At 48.4% G+C, this 18,013-nt stretch overlaps 1 protein-coding gene across 1 annotated transcript; it reads right to left on the bottom strand.

Moving 5' to 3' along the window:
• Window positions 1–13,051: 13,051 nt before the first annotated feature.
• On the bottom strand, window positions 13,052–13,758 carry SMIM1 (small integral membrane protein 1 (Vel blood group)). The gene is made up of 2 exons (XM_007945445.1): window positions 13,649–13,758; window positions 13,052–13,178 (listed from the first exon to the last, which is right to left on the bottom strand). Exons 1-2 carry the CDS (start codon window positions 13,756–13,758, stop codon window positions 13,052–13,054), a joined length of 237 nt encoding a protein of 78 aa, XP_007943636.1.
• Window positions 13,759–18,013: the final 4,255 nt, after the last annotated feature.

The raw sequence follows: 18,013 nt of genomic DNA, 5'->3' as shown, positions 1-18,013 counted from the left end.
GAGATTTCCAGTTTCTGGCTGTCAGCGGGTCTGGGGGTGTGTGTGTGTGTGTGTGTACAACATATGCACACACACACCCCTCCCTGGAGTCTGAGTGTTCTGGGTCAGGGGAGACCCAGCCAGCAACACAGTGGGTGGTTTTACTGACCTCCCTGCCTTAAGATCTGGCTGAAATAGTAAAAACTTGTTTCAGTGACGCTATTTGTTTATTGTTCCATAGTCTTTGACTAACAAAGGATAGTTTTTGTAATCTGTAGTAGAATCCATTCAGTCAGCTTTGTGAGACAAGGGCTGGGCCACCTTGGCAAGCCATCACCAGTGATGCAAGTCCCTATGAACCTCTCCGTTTGTCCACTGGGAGTGACAATCTTCCTTGTCTGTGTTCCCTCCAAACCTGCCAGACGTCAGTGTTTGTTGATGGCTCTGGTTTGCCATTTCTTGGCGTGGTTGCTGTTCATTTGGAGCCCTGTGGAAGCCCTCCCCAGGTGGTGGCACAGCTGCTGCCCTAGGCTGGGACTCTGGCCACGTTGCAGACCAGGGGTCACAGGCAGGTCATTCACTCCATGAAGTGATTGGGTTATCGTGGCCGAGGGACGCCCTTTCTCTGCAGGGCCCAGTATGGTGAGAGTCTTCTGTCCCTTCTGCCAGGGTCCCCAAGGCTGGGTTCTGCAGCCATGTGGTAAGAGATCTGTAACCTTTTTGAATTGATTGTATCTGTCCTCGTTCTGAAGAACAACTCCTTTCTGATGCACCTTGACTGAGCGTGAGATTTTGGGGATGTGTTCAACTTAAAACAGAACTCCCCTTTGGCATTCTCTATGTCTGATCCTGAAAGGCCTCTAATAACATTTAATAAAAATGTTTCAGCCCCTTGTCCAATGAGTCCTTTCCTGCAGAGTTGCCAGGATTGCAGCATGAATTCAATTCTAGGTGGGAAAACTGAGGACCTGTGAATTACTCCCTGATGTCCCTGCCTTTCCAAGCCAGCTCCTGCCAATAAGCACTTGCTTTCCTGCTGTCACACAGGCACCACCCAGAGGGGCCTATGCCCTTGACCCCTGGATCCTGGAAACCAGCAGGGAACACTCCTCCCTGCCAGGACCCTTCTGACCTAGAGTACAGGTGGCCCTGGGGTCAGGCTGCCCTGGGCACACACACTGACATCCTCAGAGGAGTCGGTCACCCATGCCATGCCCAGCAGATGGTCCTCACGTCTTTTTTCTGAACCCTCCCTGGGAGGGAGGCCACGGGGAGACTTGGCATCCCATCCTATCTCAGCCCTCCTGGAGGTGCTGCCTGGCTTGGGGACATGGCCTAGGAAGGTGTGGGGTTACAGTCACCACCTCTAACCCTGGCTACTCGCCGGGCAGCCCGCCCACTCTGGGGCCTGGGACTGGCTCTCATGGAGGTGGTGAAAGCTTGAGCCTCTCTGCCTTAGGCCTCCATTCTGGCCATCCTTGAGGGTAGGCGTGTGTGAGGACACTCTGTTCCTCTGGAAGGCATAATGTTCTCTGAGCTGGAGTGGCCATTTTCCAGCAGTGGTGACATCCCCTCTCTGGACCCTGTGCTCAGTGCTCTTTGTGGATTGCACCTGTTCTGTTCCTCCTTATCCTACCTCTATGCTCCAGCCTTGCTCTGTCCAGGCCTACCTTCAGACCATCACTATCTCCATCAGCAGCCCATGACTCCAGCAGTGGGCACAGAACTGCCACCTGGCATCCACCCAAGGTCTCTTGCCCTTGCCCAAACCCCCTCTGTGGAAAGAGGAGCCCCCTCCTCTCCCACCCTGTGCCTGTGCCTAGCTTCTGGCCAAAGCTCAACCAGGCTTGGGAATAACTAGCCTGTGCACCTCTGCAGCCAATTGCCAACCTTTAGAGGCCACACTGCCCAACTGCCTGCCAGTCTCTGGTCACCTCTGCCCTCCCCCATGCCTTCTGTGACATCAGAGGTTGAAGGAGCTCCCTGACTCCAGCTAGGGTGGCAGGGTGAGGCTAGAGCACCCCTTTTTCCCCATGTGGGTGGCCAGACTGAGGGGTCTGGGGAAATGGTCTTTTTGGAGATGGGCACTGATGCTTTCATGGCTAGGCTGTTAGCACAATATAGTACATAAAAATCTGGTTACTCAACCTACTTTACTGAGTAGCAACTAGGGTCTTAAAAGCTTCCAAGCAGCCATCTAAGATAACAACTGTTGGTCTCTCCTCATCTGAAGCAAAGAAGCGTGAAGAAAATCAAGGGCATCTGGAAACAGTCCAAGGTTGTGATGGACCCCAAGACCAAAAGAACTAGATGGTGCCTGGCTACCAATGCCAACCACTCAGAAAGGGATCAAAACTGGAGATCCTGGATAGAGTGGGAGGGAAAATGTGGAACAGAATTCAAAAACACAAAAATGACCAGAATTACTGGTCAGATGGAGTCTGGTGGTACCCCTAAGACTGTGGCCCCGGGTTACCTTTCAGGCTTAGCATTGGACTTGCTCCCAAGGATTGGCTCTCAGCCCAGCAGCAGAAAGACCTATATACAGAACACCTACCCCAGGGTGATGCAACCACCTACTCTTTTTTTTTTTTTTTTTCAGACAGAACAATGCAACTTTAATTTTACCAAATATTAACTTTTTTTTTTTTAGGATTTGGGTGAAGATTTACAGAGTAAATTCACTTTTCATACAGCAGTTCACATATACTTTGTCTCATGTCATTGACCAAAATTTACAATGCAGCAGCTCCCCTCCCACTTCCTCCCCATAGTTACCTCCTCCCAGTGTCCATCCCTTCATACTCTTCTGCACCCTGAGAGGCCCATTGTCTGCCAACCCTGTATATGATCTTGGATACACTCTCCATTTAGACATACATAATTGTTTAGCTTGTTCACCCATCTATCCGTCCCTATACCCATGTTTGCTTTCATTGACAACTCAGTATTGTATTTACAAAGGGGTTCATATTTGTTGTTTGTACTGCCCATGTAACTCTCTCTGTCTTTCTCATCCTCAATGCTGCCATATTGGTCACTCACATTTGGTACATTGCCCTTCTCTTCACCCAAATCAATATTTATCTCTATCTATCTAACAGCATTCCCTCCCCTTCCCTCCCACCCCTGGTAACCAACAAAGAAAATGTCCTCCAATATATAAACCTTTCCTTAACTTTCACAATAATGGACTAATACAATATTTGTCCTTTTGTGACTGACTTATTTCGCTCAGCATAATGTCCTCCAAGTTCATCCACGTTATGCGGTGTTTTGCAGATTCTACATTATTCTTTAGCGTTGCATAGTATTCCATTGTCTGAATGTACCAAAGTTTGGTTATCCATTCCTCAGTTGTTGGACATCTAGGTTGTTTCCAAGTTTTGGCTATTGTAAATAGTGCTGCGATGAACATCGGCGTGCATATATCTGTTCTTGTTATGGCTCTCACTTCTTTAGGGTATATACCTAGTAATGGGATGGCTGGGTCAAATGGTATTTGTATTTCCAACTTTTGAAGGAATCGCCATACTGCTTTCCACAATGGTTGTACCATTTTACAGTCCCACCAGCAGTGTATGAGAGTCCCAATCTCTCCACAACCTCGCCAGCATTTGTTATTTTCTGTCTTGTTGAACTTTGATACTAGTGCTGGAGCAAGATGGTATCTCATGCAACCACCTACTCTTGGGAGGTAACACCCCTTAGAGCAATCAGCCATGGGGCAGCATTCACAAAGAGGGAAAGCTGGACAGACAGGAGTGCATAGTTAAGAAGGGCACAGGAAGGGGGTAGTCACAGGGATGGGAGGGGAGCAGAGTTTGTTATGGTTGGGGATGGTAATTGGGGCGTGAAATCAAATGCACACCACAAAGAGTGAGGGGCCTCTGGTTTCAGGGATCCTGACCCTACCTGGTCTGACAGACCTCCTGTGGGCCTGTCTGACCTCTACCCATCCCACCCTACCTGACTTCCAACCCCCACTATAGACCTCTAATGATCTTGCCTGCCCTCCATTGCACCCCCTGCCCCCTACCCCACCCCCATCCCACCACTGCTCAGGCTCTTCCTGGATTCAGAACCAGTGTCCTAGATTTGGAGTTAGTGAGGTATACTCGGAGGCTCAGTCAGGAGGGATGGGGGAGAGGGGCAGCCTTGGCACCCAGATACCTGGACTTGAGACCTCCAGCTCTCCTATTTGACAGTGGCTGCCCCTGTGTCTTCTGCCCTCAGGCCTAAGGTGAGCATCCCAAAGAAGGTTTCTGGAAAGCACCTGGCAGCCTGAGACAAGACTGTGCAGTAGGTGAGGCTTTGTGTACAGCCCAGGAGGGCGTTTGTAAGAATAGGAGGCTGGATAGGCTGGTGGGGTGGATCAGGGCTCAGAGTGTGGCTGAGGTCTGTCTGGGTGGTCATGTGAAATGGGAGCAGGTTGGCCACATCCTGGCCCTCAGGCCTGCCGCTGTTTAATTGCTTCCAAATAGTCGAGCAAGGAGGGGCCAAAGGCAAGAGCTTCCCAGGTGCTGTCCAGCCCCCTTAACTGGCCTAAGTGCCCATGGCTCAATTGTGAAGTCTCTCTCATTGTCCAGCTGGTGGAAAGGCAGCTAGAATTTCTCATCAACAAACTTTCATGTTGCCACAGCCAGGCCAGAGCAGAAGAGCCAAACTCTGCCCCAAGGGAGGGTGGGTTGACCACGGGTCCTCTGTGTTGGTGGAGCAGACCCTGTGGTCCTTTACTGAATGAAGTACAGAGGGTGAGCCTGAGGCAAGGCCAAGATCCCTCTGCTGCTGTACCCAGGAAACTGTCCAGAGCTAGGTCTCAGTCCCAAGGGAGGGAACACAGTGCTGCTTAGAGCTGCCTTTCACAACTAGGAGTCAGAAAAGCCCAGAGGGCAGGGCCTGTCTGAGGTCACAGAGCACAAACAGGCACCAGGCCTACCCCTGCTCGGCTCTGCCCACCCCAGGGAGGGAGACTGTGGGGAACCCCTGCCCATCCACCCCAGGGTGTTGAAGGAGATTGGGTGCAGGTCATTTGCAGAAGGCTTCCAGAGTCACTGAGCAGCAGCCCTTCATCCTAGAGTGGGAGGGGCTCTGTGGGTCTGGGGCCCAGGCTGGGCTGGACTAGGGTGTATCCTGTGGACGTTGCCCAGGTCTCCTGGCCCTATGTGCACCTGGTACTGCATGTGTTGTAACTGAATATCGTGTGTGCAGGTGCTTACCTCTCAGTGCTTGGAGGTGCCTCTGAGGTGTGTGCCAAAAGAAATTGAGTCGGTAATGAAATTAATATATTGGGATGATGCTTATTTGGGCAGAAGATTAAAAAACTGGGTAGCACCAAACTCAAAGTGGAAGGGTACTGGCCTTTATTGACAGAACACAGAAACAAAAGAAGCTTATTTCTGATTGGCTCATACAATTTAAGTGCTATCAGGATCTCATTGATCAATGAGGATGGCCTAATTTCTAGAAAAAGCTAGGTGGTTGTAAGAATTTTATTAGGTTTACGTTTTTTGGGAAAAAGTCTTAGGGACATTGTCCACTCAACCATTGATGCCAATGGTTTCTTAATATTTCTCAAACACAACTCTATTTTTATTCATTTAACACTCTTCCCTTTTTGATCAAAGACCTTCAAAGACTCATATCTTCTTTATTTTTACCATCACTATTAGGGGTGAAAACTGTGTGTGAATGAATGTTTTTAGATTGGAAAATACATGTGATTATGCCACATACAACAATAATCATAATCAAAATTATAATTCCCGTTGTTGTTGTTATGTGCTGTCAAGTCAGACCCAACTCATAGCAACCCCTCCTTGGGTTTCCAAGGTGGTATCACCACAGAAGTAGATTGCCCAACCTTCCTTCTGAGGAGTGGCTGGTGGGTTTGAACTGCCAGCCTTCTGGCTAGCAGTCAAGTGCCTTAGGCACTATGCTACCAGAGCTCCTATAATTCCTGTTAGTATTTAAAAAAAAAAAGTCCAAGACCCTACATCAGTAGGAAACCTACTAAATCCATCAAATTGCCTACTGGGATGAGATTATACTTGTAACCAGTGTGCCTGTTGTTGTGTTTTGGTTACAGCTTGTTCAAATTGTCCAGTGGAATTTATCCATGTGCAATAAGAGGTGCAGGAGCTCTGGTGGCATAGTGCCTAAGGCATTTGACTGCTCACTAGAAGGCTGATGGTTCAAACCCACCAGCCACTCCTTGGAAGGAAGGTTGGGCAATCTACTTCTGTAGCAACACTGCCTTGGATATCCAAGGAGGGGTCACTATGAGTCAGATCCAACTCAACGGCAGTGAGTTTGGTTTTTGGAATAAGAAGTGTTAACTATCAAACAGATGCCTCTTTGTATAGCCAAAAGGAAATCTAAAGCAATTATATTATCTAGCACCACCCTGGATAAAGAATTGAGAGATATTTGTTGCGCTTACATACACTGAGCTGTGGAGTCTGCTATTTCCATCATAGTGTAAGACAGGTTACAGATCATGAACTCATTTGAATTCATGAATTGACTTCCAGCCAGGAAAATACAGACCTAATGAAGGAAGTGATGGCTGAGGGGTTAATACCTGCTGGCAAATAACCCCATTTGTTTCTAACTCTTCTAAAAATGTTTTGGGAGCTAATCCAATGTATACTTTCACTATCTGAGTGGAGTTCTAGTGGGACCCCAAGAGTTCCAAGAATGCAGGCTCCTGGCATTCTTCAGCCATCAATGCATTGGAGGGCCCAGACCTCATCTGAGTTCTGAGGAGTTTCATTATCTCCATTCCAGCTAGATTCTCCACAAAGGAAAACATAGCCTTTGGGTGCACAGAGGGCACTCTCTCCATTGGCATTAACAGATGCACTATGGGGAACGCTATTATTTGCCTAAACTAACCAATTTTCAAAAAGAGAATGATTGCAGATAGAGAGTCTCCCCCAGTCATGGGGATAGAGGAATTCCTTACAGATTAAAGCATTTCTTTCCTATAACTGTTCACTGTACACTGACAGTTTTCAAATAGGAAAACAAAGGTCCTGGTTTTCTGGGGATGGAAACTAAATCTGACAAAGCCTAAATGGTTGAGGGATCCATTAGGATGTTCACATTCTGATGGGGACCATCTTCATAACAGGCCCATGTTATACTATTCCATCTGATTCTAAGTATTCTGAACAGTTAACAGTTACATTTTTCATTTCAGTGAGATTAAAGCAAGGAACAGTTATATCTGGCATTTGGAGGATGCCAGAGGCTAACTCTAATTCCATGAGGGAGAAGTTAACAGTGGCATTCAGGATTCTAGTATAACTGTGGATGGGTAAAGCCCAAGGGTCTGAAAAAGAATATGCTAAATGGGGAGAAGGGTGGAAGATCCAAAATTCTTTTGAATCTAACAAAAGCATTGTTTTCCCATGCTTGGGCTTTAAATAAAAGCAGGGATAAGCGAACAAATGCAATCAATTTACTCATTATCAAAAGAACGTTTAAAAAGTCTACTGGGTTACTTGTTCCATTGGTCTTGGGAAAGCTGTCTACATCAGACAACCATCTGCTTCAGAGTGACCTCAACACAAAAGATTTTTATCTTGAAGTTACCTGTTGGCACTGAAGTTCAGGTGGATGGAAGGGCTTGGTTGAGTTGAGAGACCCAAAGTTCAGCTCCCATGAATTTAGCTCCACAACTGGTGGTCAACAGTACTTGGTAGAGTCCTTTCCTTAAGTCTCTGATATCGTCTGTTTTTTGTTGAAATGCTCTGGTCAAGTGCTTTCAGGGTGTCAGCAAAGTAAAAACTATCTGCAGAGGACAAAACTTAAAAATAGCCATGGTTAACTTATTACTAACAATAAAAACCTGAAGAGAATCAGTTACAAAAGTAATGCAAAGCAAAATAAAGTCAACATAAAAAGTTTAGACAAAATATCTCTGACCATATCCATTAACCTGACTTTCAAAGAACTTCAGATATAACATGTAATAGTCCTGAGATGCAAAATATACCAAGAATATAAAATCTTTTAACATCTGAATATTCATTAAGACCCTTAGGTAAAGAATGTGAATTCCTCAGTTAAAACAGTTGGCTTTGATGATGCTAGATGCCAATTAAACAAAGCTGCAAGTTAGCAACTTAAAAATCTTGTTTAATGTCAGTCAAAACATAAGGGACACTAACATTTACATATTTTTAATCCAAAGAAAATTAGACACTTCTGATTTGACAACATGATTCATGTAATTCACAACACATCAAATAAACCTTATTATTTCTAGTATTTTTCTCAGAGTTGTCAAGAGTTTATCATAGGTCACAATACTTTGATACTGTGGGAAAAAAACAAAAGAGTAAAAACCTTAGTGTTTTCAAAAGTCATGAGGCTTGGTGTTATGGATTGAATGTATCCCCTAAAAATGTGTTGTAAATCCTAACCCCTGTACCTGTGGATAAGGAGCTCTGGTGATGTAGTGGGTAAAGCATTTGGCTGCTAACCAAAAGGTCCACAGTTCAAACCTAACAGCCATTCCATGGCAGAAAGACAAGGCAGTCTGGTTCCATAAAGATTTTACAGCCTTGAAAACCCTGTGGGGGTCGCTATTAGTCAGAATTGACTTGATGGCAGTGGGTTTTTGGATTTTTTTTTTTTTTTTTTTTGTAACTGTGGTTATAATCTCATTTGGGAATTGTTTTCCTTTGTTACGTTAATGATGAAGCATTAGTATAGGGTGTGTTCTAAATCAATCTCTTTTGAGATGTAAAACAGCAGATTAAACACAACCAAGCACAGATACAGATGGGGGGAGACTGATGCCACACCACATAAGCTCTCTAAGGAACCAAGAAACAAGAGCTGAATCGAGACAAGGACCTTCCTCCAGAGCCAACAGAGAGAGAAAACCTTCTTCTAGAGCCAGTACCCTGAATTCAGACTTCTAGCTAACCAGAAGGCTGGCAGTTCAAACCCACCAGCCACTCCTCGGAAGGAAGGTTGGGCAATCTACTTCTGTAGTGATAATCGCCTCAGAAACCCAAAGAGGGGTCGCTATGAGTTGGATCTGACGCCATGGATCCAACGCCACGGCTGTGGTTGCAGCCTCCTAAACTGTGAGAAAATAAATTTCTGTTGGTTAAAACCATCTACCTGTGGTATTTCTGTAATAGCTAAGACTATTGGTTTTCAACATGAATTCAGGAGTTTATTCTAATGTCACAGTAACTTTGGCCTTCTAGGGAGATTACACAGAAATTAACCCCTTAAAAGCTTTAAAGAAAATTTTAACAGAAACTCAAATTTTGCTTTATATACTACTTGTTACTAAAGCTCTTAGAAATCTCATGAATTAACCCATTCAACTTTAGCTAAAATAGGTAAAATCTTTGATTCTATCAAATAAAATTCACTTTTATAAACCTCTTAAGCTATTTCTGTCTTTATCACATGTCTCTTATAGTACAACTTTTTTCAGTGGCAAAAATGAACACATCTATTAGTAAACCCAAATATATATCCTCTTTGTGGCATATAAATAAAAAGCAAAAGTATACAAATTTAAATTGTAATGTCTGCTAACTCAGTATTGGTAATTTACCTATACTGGAAAGTATCAAGTCTATATACCACAAAACATAATATTGTTGAAATAAAGTTCACTTAAATATCCTAAATTTTCATGCAAACTTTTGCCTGTTTATACACACACACACACACACACACACATATATATATATGTGTGTATTTTTTTTTTTCCAATCCAGCCTTGTGTTGTTGTTGTTGTTGTATACTGTTGAGTCAGACCCATAGCGACCCCTCCTTGGGTTTCCAAGGTGATATAGGTGATATCACTACGGAAGTAGATTGCCCCATCTTCCTTCCCAGGAGTGGTTGGTGGGCTTCAACCACCAGCCTTCTGGTTAGCAGTCAAGTGCCTTAGGCACTGCACTACCAGAGCTCCTCAATCCAACCTTAGCTCTTTTAAGATTTTATCAACTTGTTTTGGAAATCACAAAGTCTTTGCTCAATCTGGCCACCTTGTTCATTGATATGGATGTACCCTTAGGGTCTGGCTAGGGTGGAACAGGGAACACTTTTTCATCCATTTATTGGTTAAACAATTAAACATTCCAGGTGCCTTTTCATTTAGGTTTTAAAAATTCCTGTACAGTAGAAATGGGTTGTTTATTGTTCTTTAATGTTTCTGATAACTGGACTAAGATAGTATTTGTTTGTTTTAACTCCTTCAGTGTCCATCTATGGAGCCCTGGTGATGCAGTGATTAAGTGCTCATCTGCCAACCTAAAGGTCGGCAGTTCAAATCCACCATCCTGCTCTGTGGGAGAAAGATGATGCAGCTGGTGTCTAAAGATTTGCAGCCTTGGGAACCCTGTATGGCAGTTCTACTCTGTCCTATAAGGTTGCTATGAGTCAGAATTAACTTGGCAGCAATGGGTAGCATCCATCTTATTTTAAAGGATTTCTGTTGGGAGTCCCTTGACTATGCCTTTTACTGTTTTCTTGGTAACCAGTTTAGCCTTCCTTCGTTATCATAACCTTTTATCACCCTTTACTATGAGCCACCCAGTCATTATTGTACAAAATTATTTAGCAATTTTGTAAATAGACTCATCAAATCTCAGCTAGCTTCTTTTTTTTTTTTTTTTTTCCATCTTGGTTTGGTCTTATGCTTCCCTTTTTCTCATTCTGGAAAAACCAGTCTCTTTATCTTAGGACAAAACTACTCTTTTTTTCTCCCAACAGAACACATCCCATATACTCAGTCTAGCTGAAGTTACCAAAAAGATCTTGGGAATTGCTTTTAAGTTGACATACTACAAAACAAAAACTTGTATCAGAATGAATTCACTTTCATAATTCCTGGGAATATTAGGACCATTCAATTTACCTAAGTGCTTTTTTTATCACTAACCCAATCAGCAACAGCTCTTTTAGGTAATTTTTTTTTTTTTTTTCTTTTAGGTAATCTTATAACCTAATTTAATAGAATCTGGAGGTAGGAAAATATTATACTTCTATAACCCTACCTTCTTTTGTTGTTGTTTATAAGGTTTTGTATCTTTGACCAATTTATTTTCCTAGAGAAAGCCTCAGGAATACTTTCAAGGGCCTTTAGGCTCCTTTTATGACCTGTTTAGAGGGCCTGAGATTTTTAGGGGAGCTCTGTTGGTGTAGTGCCTAAAGCATTTGACTGCTAACCAGAAGGCTGGAAGTTCAAACCCACTGGCCACTCCCCAGAAGGAAGATCGGGCAATCTACTTCCATAGAGACACCGCCTGGAAACCCAAGGAGGGGTCACAATGAGCCGAATCCACTCAATGGCAGTGAGTTAGGTTTTGTTATTTTTTTATAATCCTTTTCTAAATTTTTCTATTTGTACTCAATATTGGGCATCCCTGGGTCCTATAAGCATATTAATTAATTGATAAAAGTCAGGGAGGCCAAAGTTGTATGTTCCAATTACCAAAACACCAAACCTACTGCCATCAAGTCGATTCCAACTCATAGTGACCCTATAAAACAGAGTAGAACTGCCCCCATACGATTTCTAAGGCTGTATATCTTTATGGAAGCAGACTACCTCATCTTTGTCCCATGAAGTGGCTGTGGGTTCAAACTGCATACCTTTTGTTTAGCAGCCAAATGCCATAACCACTGCATCACCAGACCGCCTATGTTCCAATTAGGATACTAAATTCCTCAGTAATTTTTTGAGATTCTCCCTGGGGTTGGGAAGTTCCTTTAAAATGGCTCATAATTTTGCATTTGACTGGGGGTACAAGAAATCTGGTCAGCTTTCTGGCTCCCATCAGAACCAGTTTAAACCTGGTTTACATTTGAAGGCATCTAGGGAGAGGGGCTTCAGAGACAGAGGTAAAAGGAAGTTTAGCCAGAGGAGACTTGGAATCAGGTGAGCAGGGCAAAGAGTAAGTGGATAAGGTCAGCTAAAGAGGTGGAGCGGTAGTCGATGTCATGGTTGTCATAGCTATTGGGCATTCTTGGAGAGGCAACTGATAATCCCGAGTGAAATTCTTAACTTTATCTATCTGAAAACTTCCCTATAATGGCTTCAGTAGTTCTACATTGTTCTTAATTTCATCCATTTTTAATCATAAAGTTCTCCAGTGTTCCTTGTATTCTGAGGACCTCATGTCTTACCTGCAAGTAGCAGAAAAACCCAAATGAGCTTAGTTGGTCAAGAGGGCTCGACCCAGTCTTCCCTAGTACTGAGTAATGCTCAGAGAACTTGTAACACAAAAAGAACAAAGTTTGGATCTGAGAGGAAACTTACCAGACAACCTCCACAAACAGTGTGAAGACAGCAAAAACCCAAAGAGCTTTGCAGGTACCAAGCCTGCCTCCGCAGAGTCCTCAGTCGCCAGGATCTCCTGCAGAATCCCACTTCTGATGCCAAAAATGGTTAAAAGGAACTGAGTCAATAATAAAATTAATCTATTGGATGAGGTTTATTCAGGCAGATCGAAAATCAAGTAGCACCAATCCACATGTGGAAAGGTACTCCTCTGAGTATCAGCAGTGATTGGCTTTTATTGACAGAAAAGGAAGCAGAAGCTTTCTGATTGGTTCACACAATTTAAGGAGCTCACTGGTCAATGAGAGTAGCTTGATTTACAAGAAAGCTAGGTGGTTACAAGAGGTTTTATTAGACTTATGTTTTTGGGGAAAAAAAAAAACAAGTTTTAGGGGCATATTTCACTTGATGGTTGACACCATTTTATCAACCACATGAGTCCATTTGATTTCATTTAACGTTTGCCAACTGTGTGTGTCTCTGTAGGGCTATGTCCCACTGTGTACCTGTGTCCCTATTTGTCTATGCAGCCTTCTGCAGGGCCCATGACATCTGTGCAATGTCCTGTGTGCCTGGTGCCAATGCAAGTGACTGTGTGCTGAGTGCATCTTCAGGCCTGTCCCCTGGGGTCTGTGTTTATGGGGGGAATCCGTGTATTTGGGGGAGGGGGACCTGTATACATGTGGAGGGTGGTCTGTGTATACAGCAGTGTCCCACCCAGACTGTGTCTTGCCCCAAGAGCATCATCTATTTGCACTTGTGCACATAGTAGCCGGTGACATAGCCCAGGATGAAGACGACCCAGAAGAGGGCCACTCCGCCCAACACCTTCATGGTGATACCCAGCTTGCCCGTGCACAGCTTCCGGCAGACCCTGGGATTAGAAAAGCCTCATGTGAGCCCCAGGGCAGGGCTGCATGGGGGGCCCTAAGGGTTCTGATGGGGAGGAGTGGGCCCCAGAGATGGACAGACCCAGGGCAGGGTAGCAGAGGGGGGCGCCAAGAAGATGGATGAGGAGGAGTTGGCTCCAGGCAGGGCAGGCAATGGGCAGGGTGGGTCTCAGTCAAGGCTTTCAGGAGTGGCCCCCAGGCAAGTTAGGCCCTGTGGGCGGCTGGCAGGGTCAGGAGGAGGCTGGAGCAAGTTGGGAGTAAGGAATTCAGCCCTGTCAGGCCCTTGGGAGGTTGCTCTCAGGCTGGGGCCAGAGAGGAGGGCTGGGGCCTTGGGTAAGGAAACCTGAACTCTGATGAGGCCCACAGAAGGGACAAAGCTGGTATCCAGGGAGGGGACAACCTGCCTGTCAGGGTTAGGGTTAGGGGACGGGGGATAGGGTAGGGGCCTCCTTACCTCTCACAGCGAGAGGCCTCCCCACTGTTGGCCACGGCCACCACGTTAACTTCATCTCGGCTGCCGTCCTTCCACCGGCTGTACTGGACACCACTGTCCTGGGGCTGCATGCTGGGGGAGAAGGGCAGAGGGCCAGCTGAGGCCTTCCCTGAGCCAGAGGGCATAACCAGGGCTGCATTAAGGTCAGGGCCTCCCAAGGGTAAGGGTGAGGAGGCACTAACTGTGCAGACAACAACCCCTTACCCAAGGAGCTCCAGAGCACCTCTAGGCCCATTCCACAAAGCGTTTCAGTGACTTGCCTGGGGCCACTGGGAAGAAGAGGCAAAACTGGAATTCCAACCCAGGGTCTGGCAGGTGGCCAGTCGCTGACCTCTGGAATGTGCAAGGCCGGGTTCATGCATAACCACTCCCTGGGGTTCCCAGATCATCATCATGAGGCCTGGATATTTATCTAGGGAGGCCAGGCCCCTAGGGCCACCCTCAGAGAAGGGACGCTTTGGGTCCTTGGGCTGGTGTCCAAGAGAATGCCTCTCCCATTCCTGCTACATGAGGCCCCGTTGCTGATCTCTGGGGAGACTAGGTGGGCGGGCCTGGAGGGCAGTGGCTGGTACTGCCAGCTCTGCAGGGAGGCCTGACTAGCCCTGGGCAGTGGTGGCAGCTGTGTCCCTGGCCTTGTCTGCACAGCAGCCCCTCCCCCTCCTGCAGCTTTGGGAGGCACTATAGCATGGGCCCCCACAGTGTTGAGCCAAGGCATGCTGGGGGTTCAGGGGTCCAAGCAGAGATTGGAAAGGAGGAATGGGACCAGGTGGTGCCTGGAGCAGAAGTGGGCACAGACTTGAAGTCTGGTAGTTCCTTTCTGTACCTCACGGTGCTTGGCCCCTCCTACGCCCTGGAGAGGCAGGGGCAGAGTTGGAGCTGTGACTGGGATGGGGGTGAGTAGTGTAGTAACAGCAATGATGCTTGCTATAGGCAGGCCCTCCAGGATACCTAACGCATCATGGTGTTAACCTCGCAGCCTGTCACTGTCCCCCTTTTACCTAAGCGGGGCTGGAGTACCAGGAAGTGAGTATCCAGCCCAACCGTGGGATGCTGACCACTCACTGCAGGGGCAGGTTGCACACTGCAAGGGGATGAGACTTTGCTCAGGCCCCACCAGCCTGGGCAAATGCTGACCTTTCTCCCCCAGGTAATCCTGGATGCAGCAGCTTAAAGGCACAGCAGCTACTTAGCTGCAAGAAGCCAACCAAGAAACCCATGAAACCAGGTGTCCTTAAATCCCTAATGTGCTTCGGGCTTGGCCGTTTCTCAAACCTGAGCCAGCAGGGAGGACAGAAGGAAGCCATGTCAGAGCTACAAAGGTCCTTCCTGTGGGCAGAATCCTATCTTGTTCCAGGCAGCAATGTGGCAGCCCCAGGTGACAGTCATGACTGGGCTGAGATAAGCATAAAACCCCTGGTCCCTGCCTTCTCCTGTCACCCAGACATGGGCAAAGTCAGCTGGGGCAGAGAAGGGTTGGGGGGAAGCTTTTGTTTTCATGAAACAAATAGTGGCCATCTTTTTCCTGCCGTGGATGTAGACATGATGGCAGCAGCCAGCTTGTCACCTGAATAGTCACATGACACTAGCCCTGAATCACCAAGTCCATGCCAACTACCCCCACCTGTGAACTTCTTAGGGTGTGGAGAATCCACCCTCTGTGTTCAGGTCTGGGATAGTGGAGTTACCTGTTACTTGCCATTGAAGGCATTCCTGGCTGGTGTGAAACACCCAGTGGCCCTCAGGTCACCCTGGGCCCTGAGGATTTGTGCCCTTCCTCCCTCCTCAATCACTCTCTCTGTGGCACCCATCTGGTGCTGGAGCTAGGAACCTGGTAGACCCTGTCCAGCAAAGTGAATAGGGGCAAGGACGCCCCCCTCCAGGTGCTGGGGAACCTCCTGGGGCTTCCACCACCTCCTGGGTGGGTATGAGAAGCCTTCCCTCCAGACCCTTCTTCCTGACAACACATCTCCCAGGATGCCACAATTTACAAAGCCAAGGGTGCTGGGGGTGAGGGCTGAAGCCTCTGGGGCTCAGGGGCAGGTCAGAGCCTAGCCAATGGCTCAGCTCCTCCGACGTGGCCAACTCCTCAAGCCTCGAGAAATAAAAATGTAAAAGGTGGCTGCAGAAGCTAGTCCTAGGAGCCCAGAAGGGGAGAGTGGCCCCAGAGGCGTCCCAAGAGGGCTGTTCAGGGATCTGGCAGCCCCTCCGCGGGTTATGTCCAGGGACGGTCAGGGGACGCCCCCTCCCTCAGCTCTCCTCAACTCCCCACCCTGAATACCCCCTCCCCCGGCAATGCGACTCTCCCGGGGGCAGAGGCCATTCGGCGTCAGCTGGGCCACCCTCCCCCTCTGCTGTAGGAGGAAGCTGCACCGCAGCTACCGCAGCCAGCCCACCGCCCCCCAGCCCGCCGCGTACCCCTCACCTCGCGCCCTCCGCCCCCGGCCGCTCCTAGTGCGCGGCCCGACGTGTCGGTCTCCCGCCCAGGAGGGGTGGCCTCGAAGGGGAGGTGGGGATCCAGGGACGAGGCGGGGCCTGGGCGGAGCGGGGGCGGGACCTAGGCGGAGCGGGGGCGAGGCGGCCTAGGGTAGGGGTCGGGGCCTAGAAAGGAGGTGCCTAGGAGGGGCAAGGCCAATGGGGGCGGGGCCAAACCGAGACACAGATGCGGGCCTAGCCCCGGAGGATCAGGATGGGCGGGCCTAAGGGGGCCGAGGGTGCTGGGACGTGAAGTAGGCCTAGGTGGCCCATGGGACTGGCCCCGGGCCGGGAGGGTAGGCGGAGCGAGTGCGGGTGCGCTAGCCCTCCGAGACCTCGGGCAAGTCAGCCTGCTGCAGGGGGTGGGGCCTGCAAGAAGGCGCCGCTCCCAGAGACCCGAAACCCGCAGAAGCGAGCCTAAACCCCCGAATCCCCGAGGGACCTCCTTGCACTGCAGTTCCGCGCTGAGCGTCGGGGAACCGGGGCTCGAAGGCAGAAATGAGGTTACAGGAGCCACTTGGCATTCCGGGCTGAATCCGGAAAGGTGGCCGGAGGCCTCTGATGGAGTCAATGAAGCATCCTCGAGGAGCCGGCCTCTGCGGGGCGTAGGGTTGGCTGCAGGGCCGAGGGTGGGGGGGCAACCCGACGCCTGGCTGAGCTCTGAGAGAGCACAAGAGGCTATGTCCCTGCGGGCTTGGAGTGGAGGCCGCGGCGCCCCGCAGGCACTGGCAGGTCTTCTGTGGGCAGTGCCCGTCTGGTTCGGCGCGGGCACAGTACCCGGCGCAGGGTGCACATCAGTAAGTAACTGCAGAATGCATACGTGAATGCGTGAACGGTGTGAAGGGAGAGCAAAGAGACGGCGTATGCCATGGACAGATTGCTGCCTTCACGTCATCACTGAATCCAGCACAGTCCCTGTCCTCAAGGAGCTTTCCTTCCAGGGGATGAATGCACTCAAACAGGTGTGTCCCTCCCCACCCACCATCTGGCCATGGGCTTCCATCAGCCCATCAGTGCCCCAGTCTGGTTGAGTCCCTTGGTAAGGGTGGGGGAGGTCACAGTGCCCTGCTAGCTCTAGAATGTGTATGCAGTGGGTACTGAAGGGAGGAGGGGGTGTGGGTTGCAAGCTGAGTGTGGTGGGTGGATGCCCAGTCCCAGGCCTCCTGCCAACAGGACATTGTGCTCTGCAGCCTAATATGGCTAGACCTCAATGTGAGGTCTCCCAGAGTGGACCCAATGGTATAGCCTGGGGATGCTGATTCCCAGTACATGTGGCAGGGGTGGGGCATGGCTCTGAGGTTGCAAAGGCCCATAAGCCTGTATGTGGAAACTGGGGAGAGAAAAAGGTGGAAACCACAGCTAACAATAGAGTTTAATTCTGAACCAGAGGGTGCAGGCCAGGCTGGAGGAGGACATGTGGGAATGGCATCTGGAGCTGGGAACTGGCCTTGCTGGGCTGAACACACTGCACATCCTGTTATGACCTACTTGGAAGTCGCTTTCTTGGATTTGCCAGTCGAGGAGTATAGGCCATCGGATTGGTTCATGGGTGGGACTTTCACTCCTTTCTGCTTCAACTGGTTGTAGTAGTCATTTCTCTCTGAGATGACTTTCTAGAGAAGAGACACAGCCTGCCTGGGAGGCAGGTTGGTGCCCGTGCCCCAAGCCACCATCCTCCTTCACAGTTAGAGCCACATAGTCAGGGCGGCAAAATACCTTGGGGGCAATCTGGCCCCTCTGTTTGAGCAGAAAGACAGTCCTGGGGTATGTGTGTCCACCTCACAGAGAACCTCATAGTCAACAAGGAGGATGAGCAGGGGACGAGAATGAGGTTCCCAGAGGCCAACGCAGGCC

The sequence above is a fragment of the Orycteropus afer genome, unplaced genomic scaffold, assembly GCF_000298275.1.
Source record: "Orycteropus afer afer isolate SDZICR_OR568_19922 unplaced genomic scaffold, OryAfe1.0 scaffold00136, whole genome shotgun sequence".
Taxonomy (NCBI): Eukaryota; Metazoa; Chordata; class Mammalia; order Tubulidentata; family Orycteropodidae; genus Orycteropus; species Orycteropus afer.
Note: the sequence above shows the minus strand (reverse complement) of the source record. Positions and strands in the feature narration are given on the sequence as shown.

Bases quoted from the DNA above. Each gene is read 5' to 3' on its own strand.
- SMIM1 (XM_007945445.1), bottom strand. From the start codon at position 13,758: ATGCAGCCCCAGGACAGTGGTGTCCAGTACAGCCGGTGGAAGGACGGC. The intron at 13,179-13,648 runs GTAAGGAGGCCC...TTCTAATCCCAG, and splicing joins GAGGCCTCTCGCTGTGAGAG to GGTCTGCCGGAAGCTGTGCA.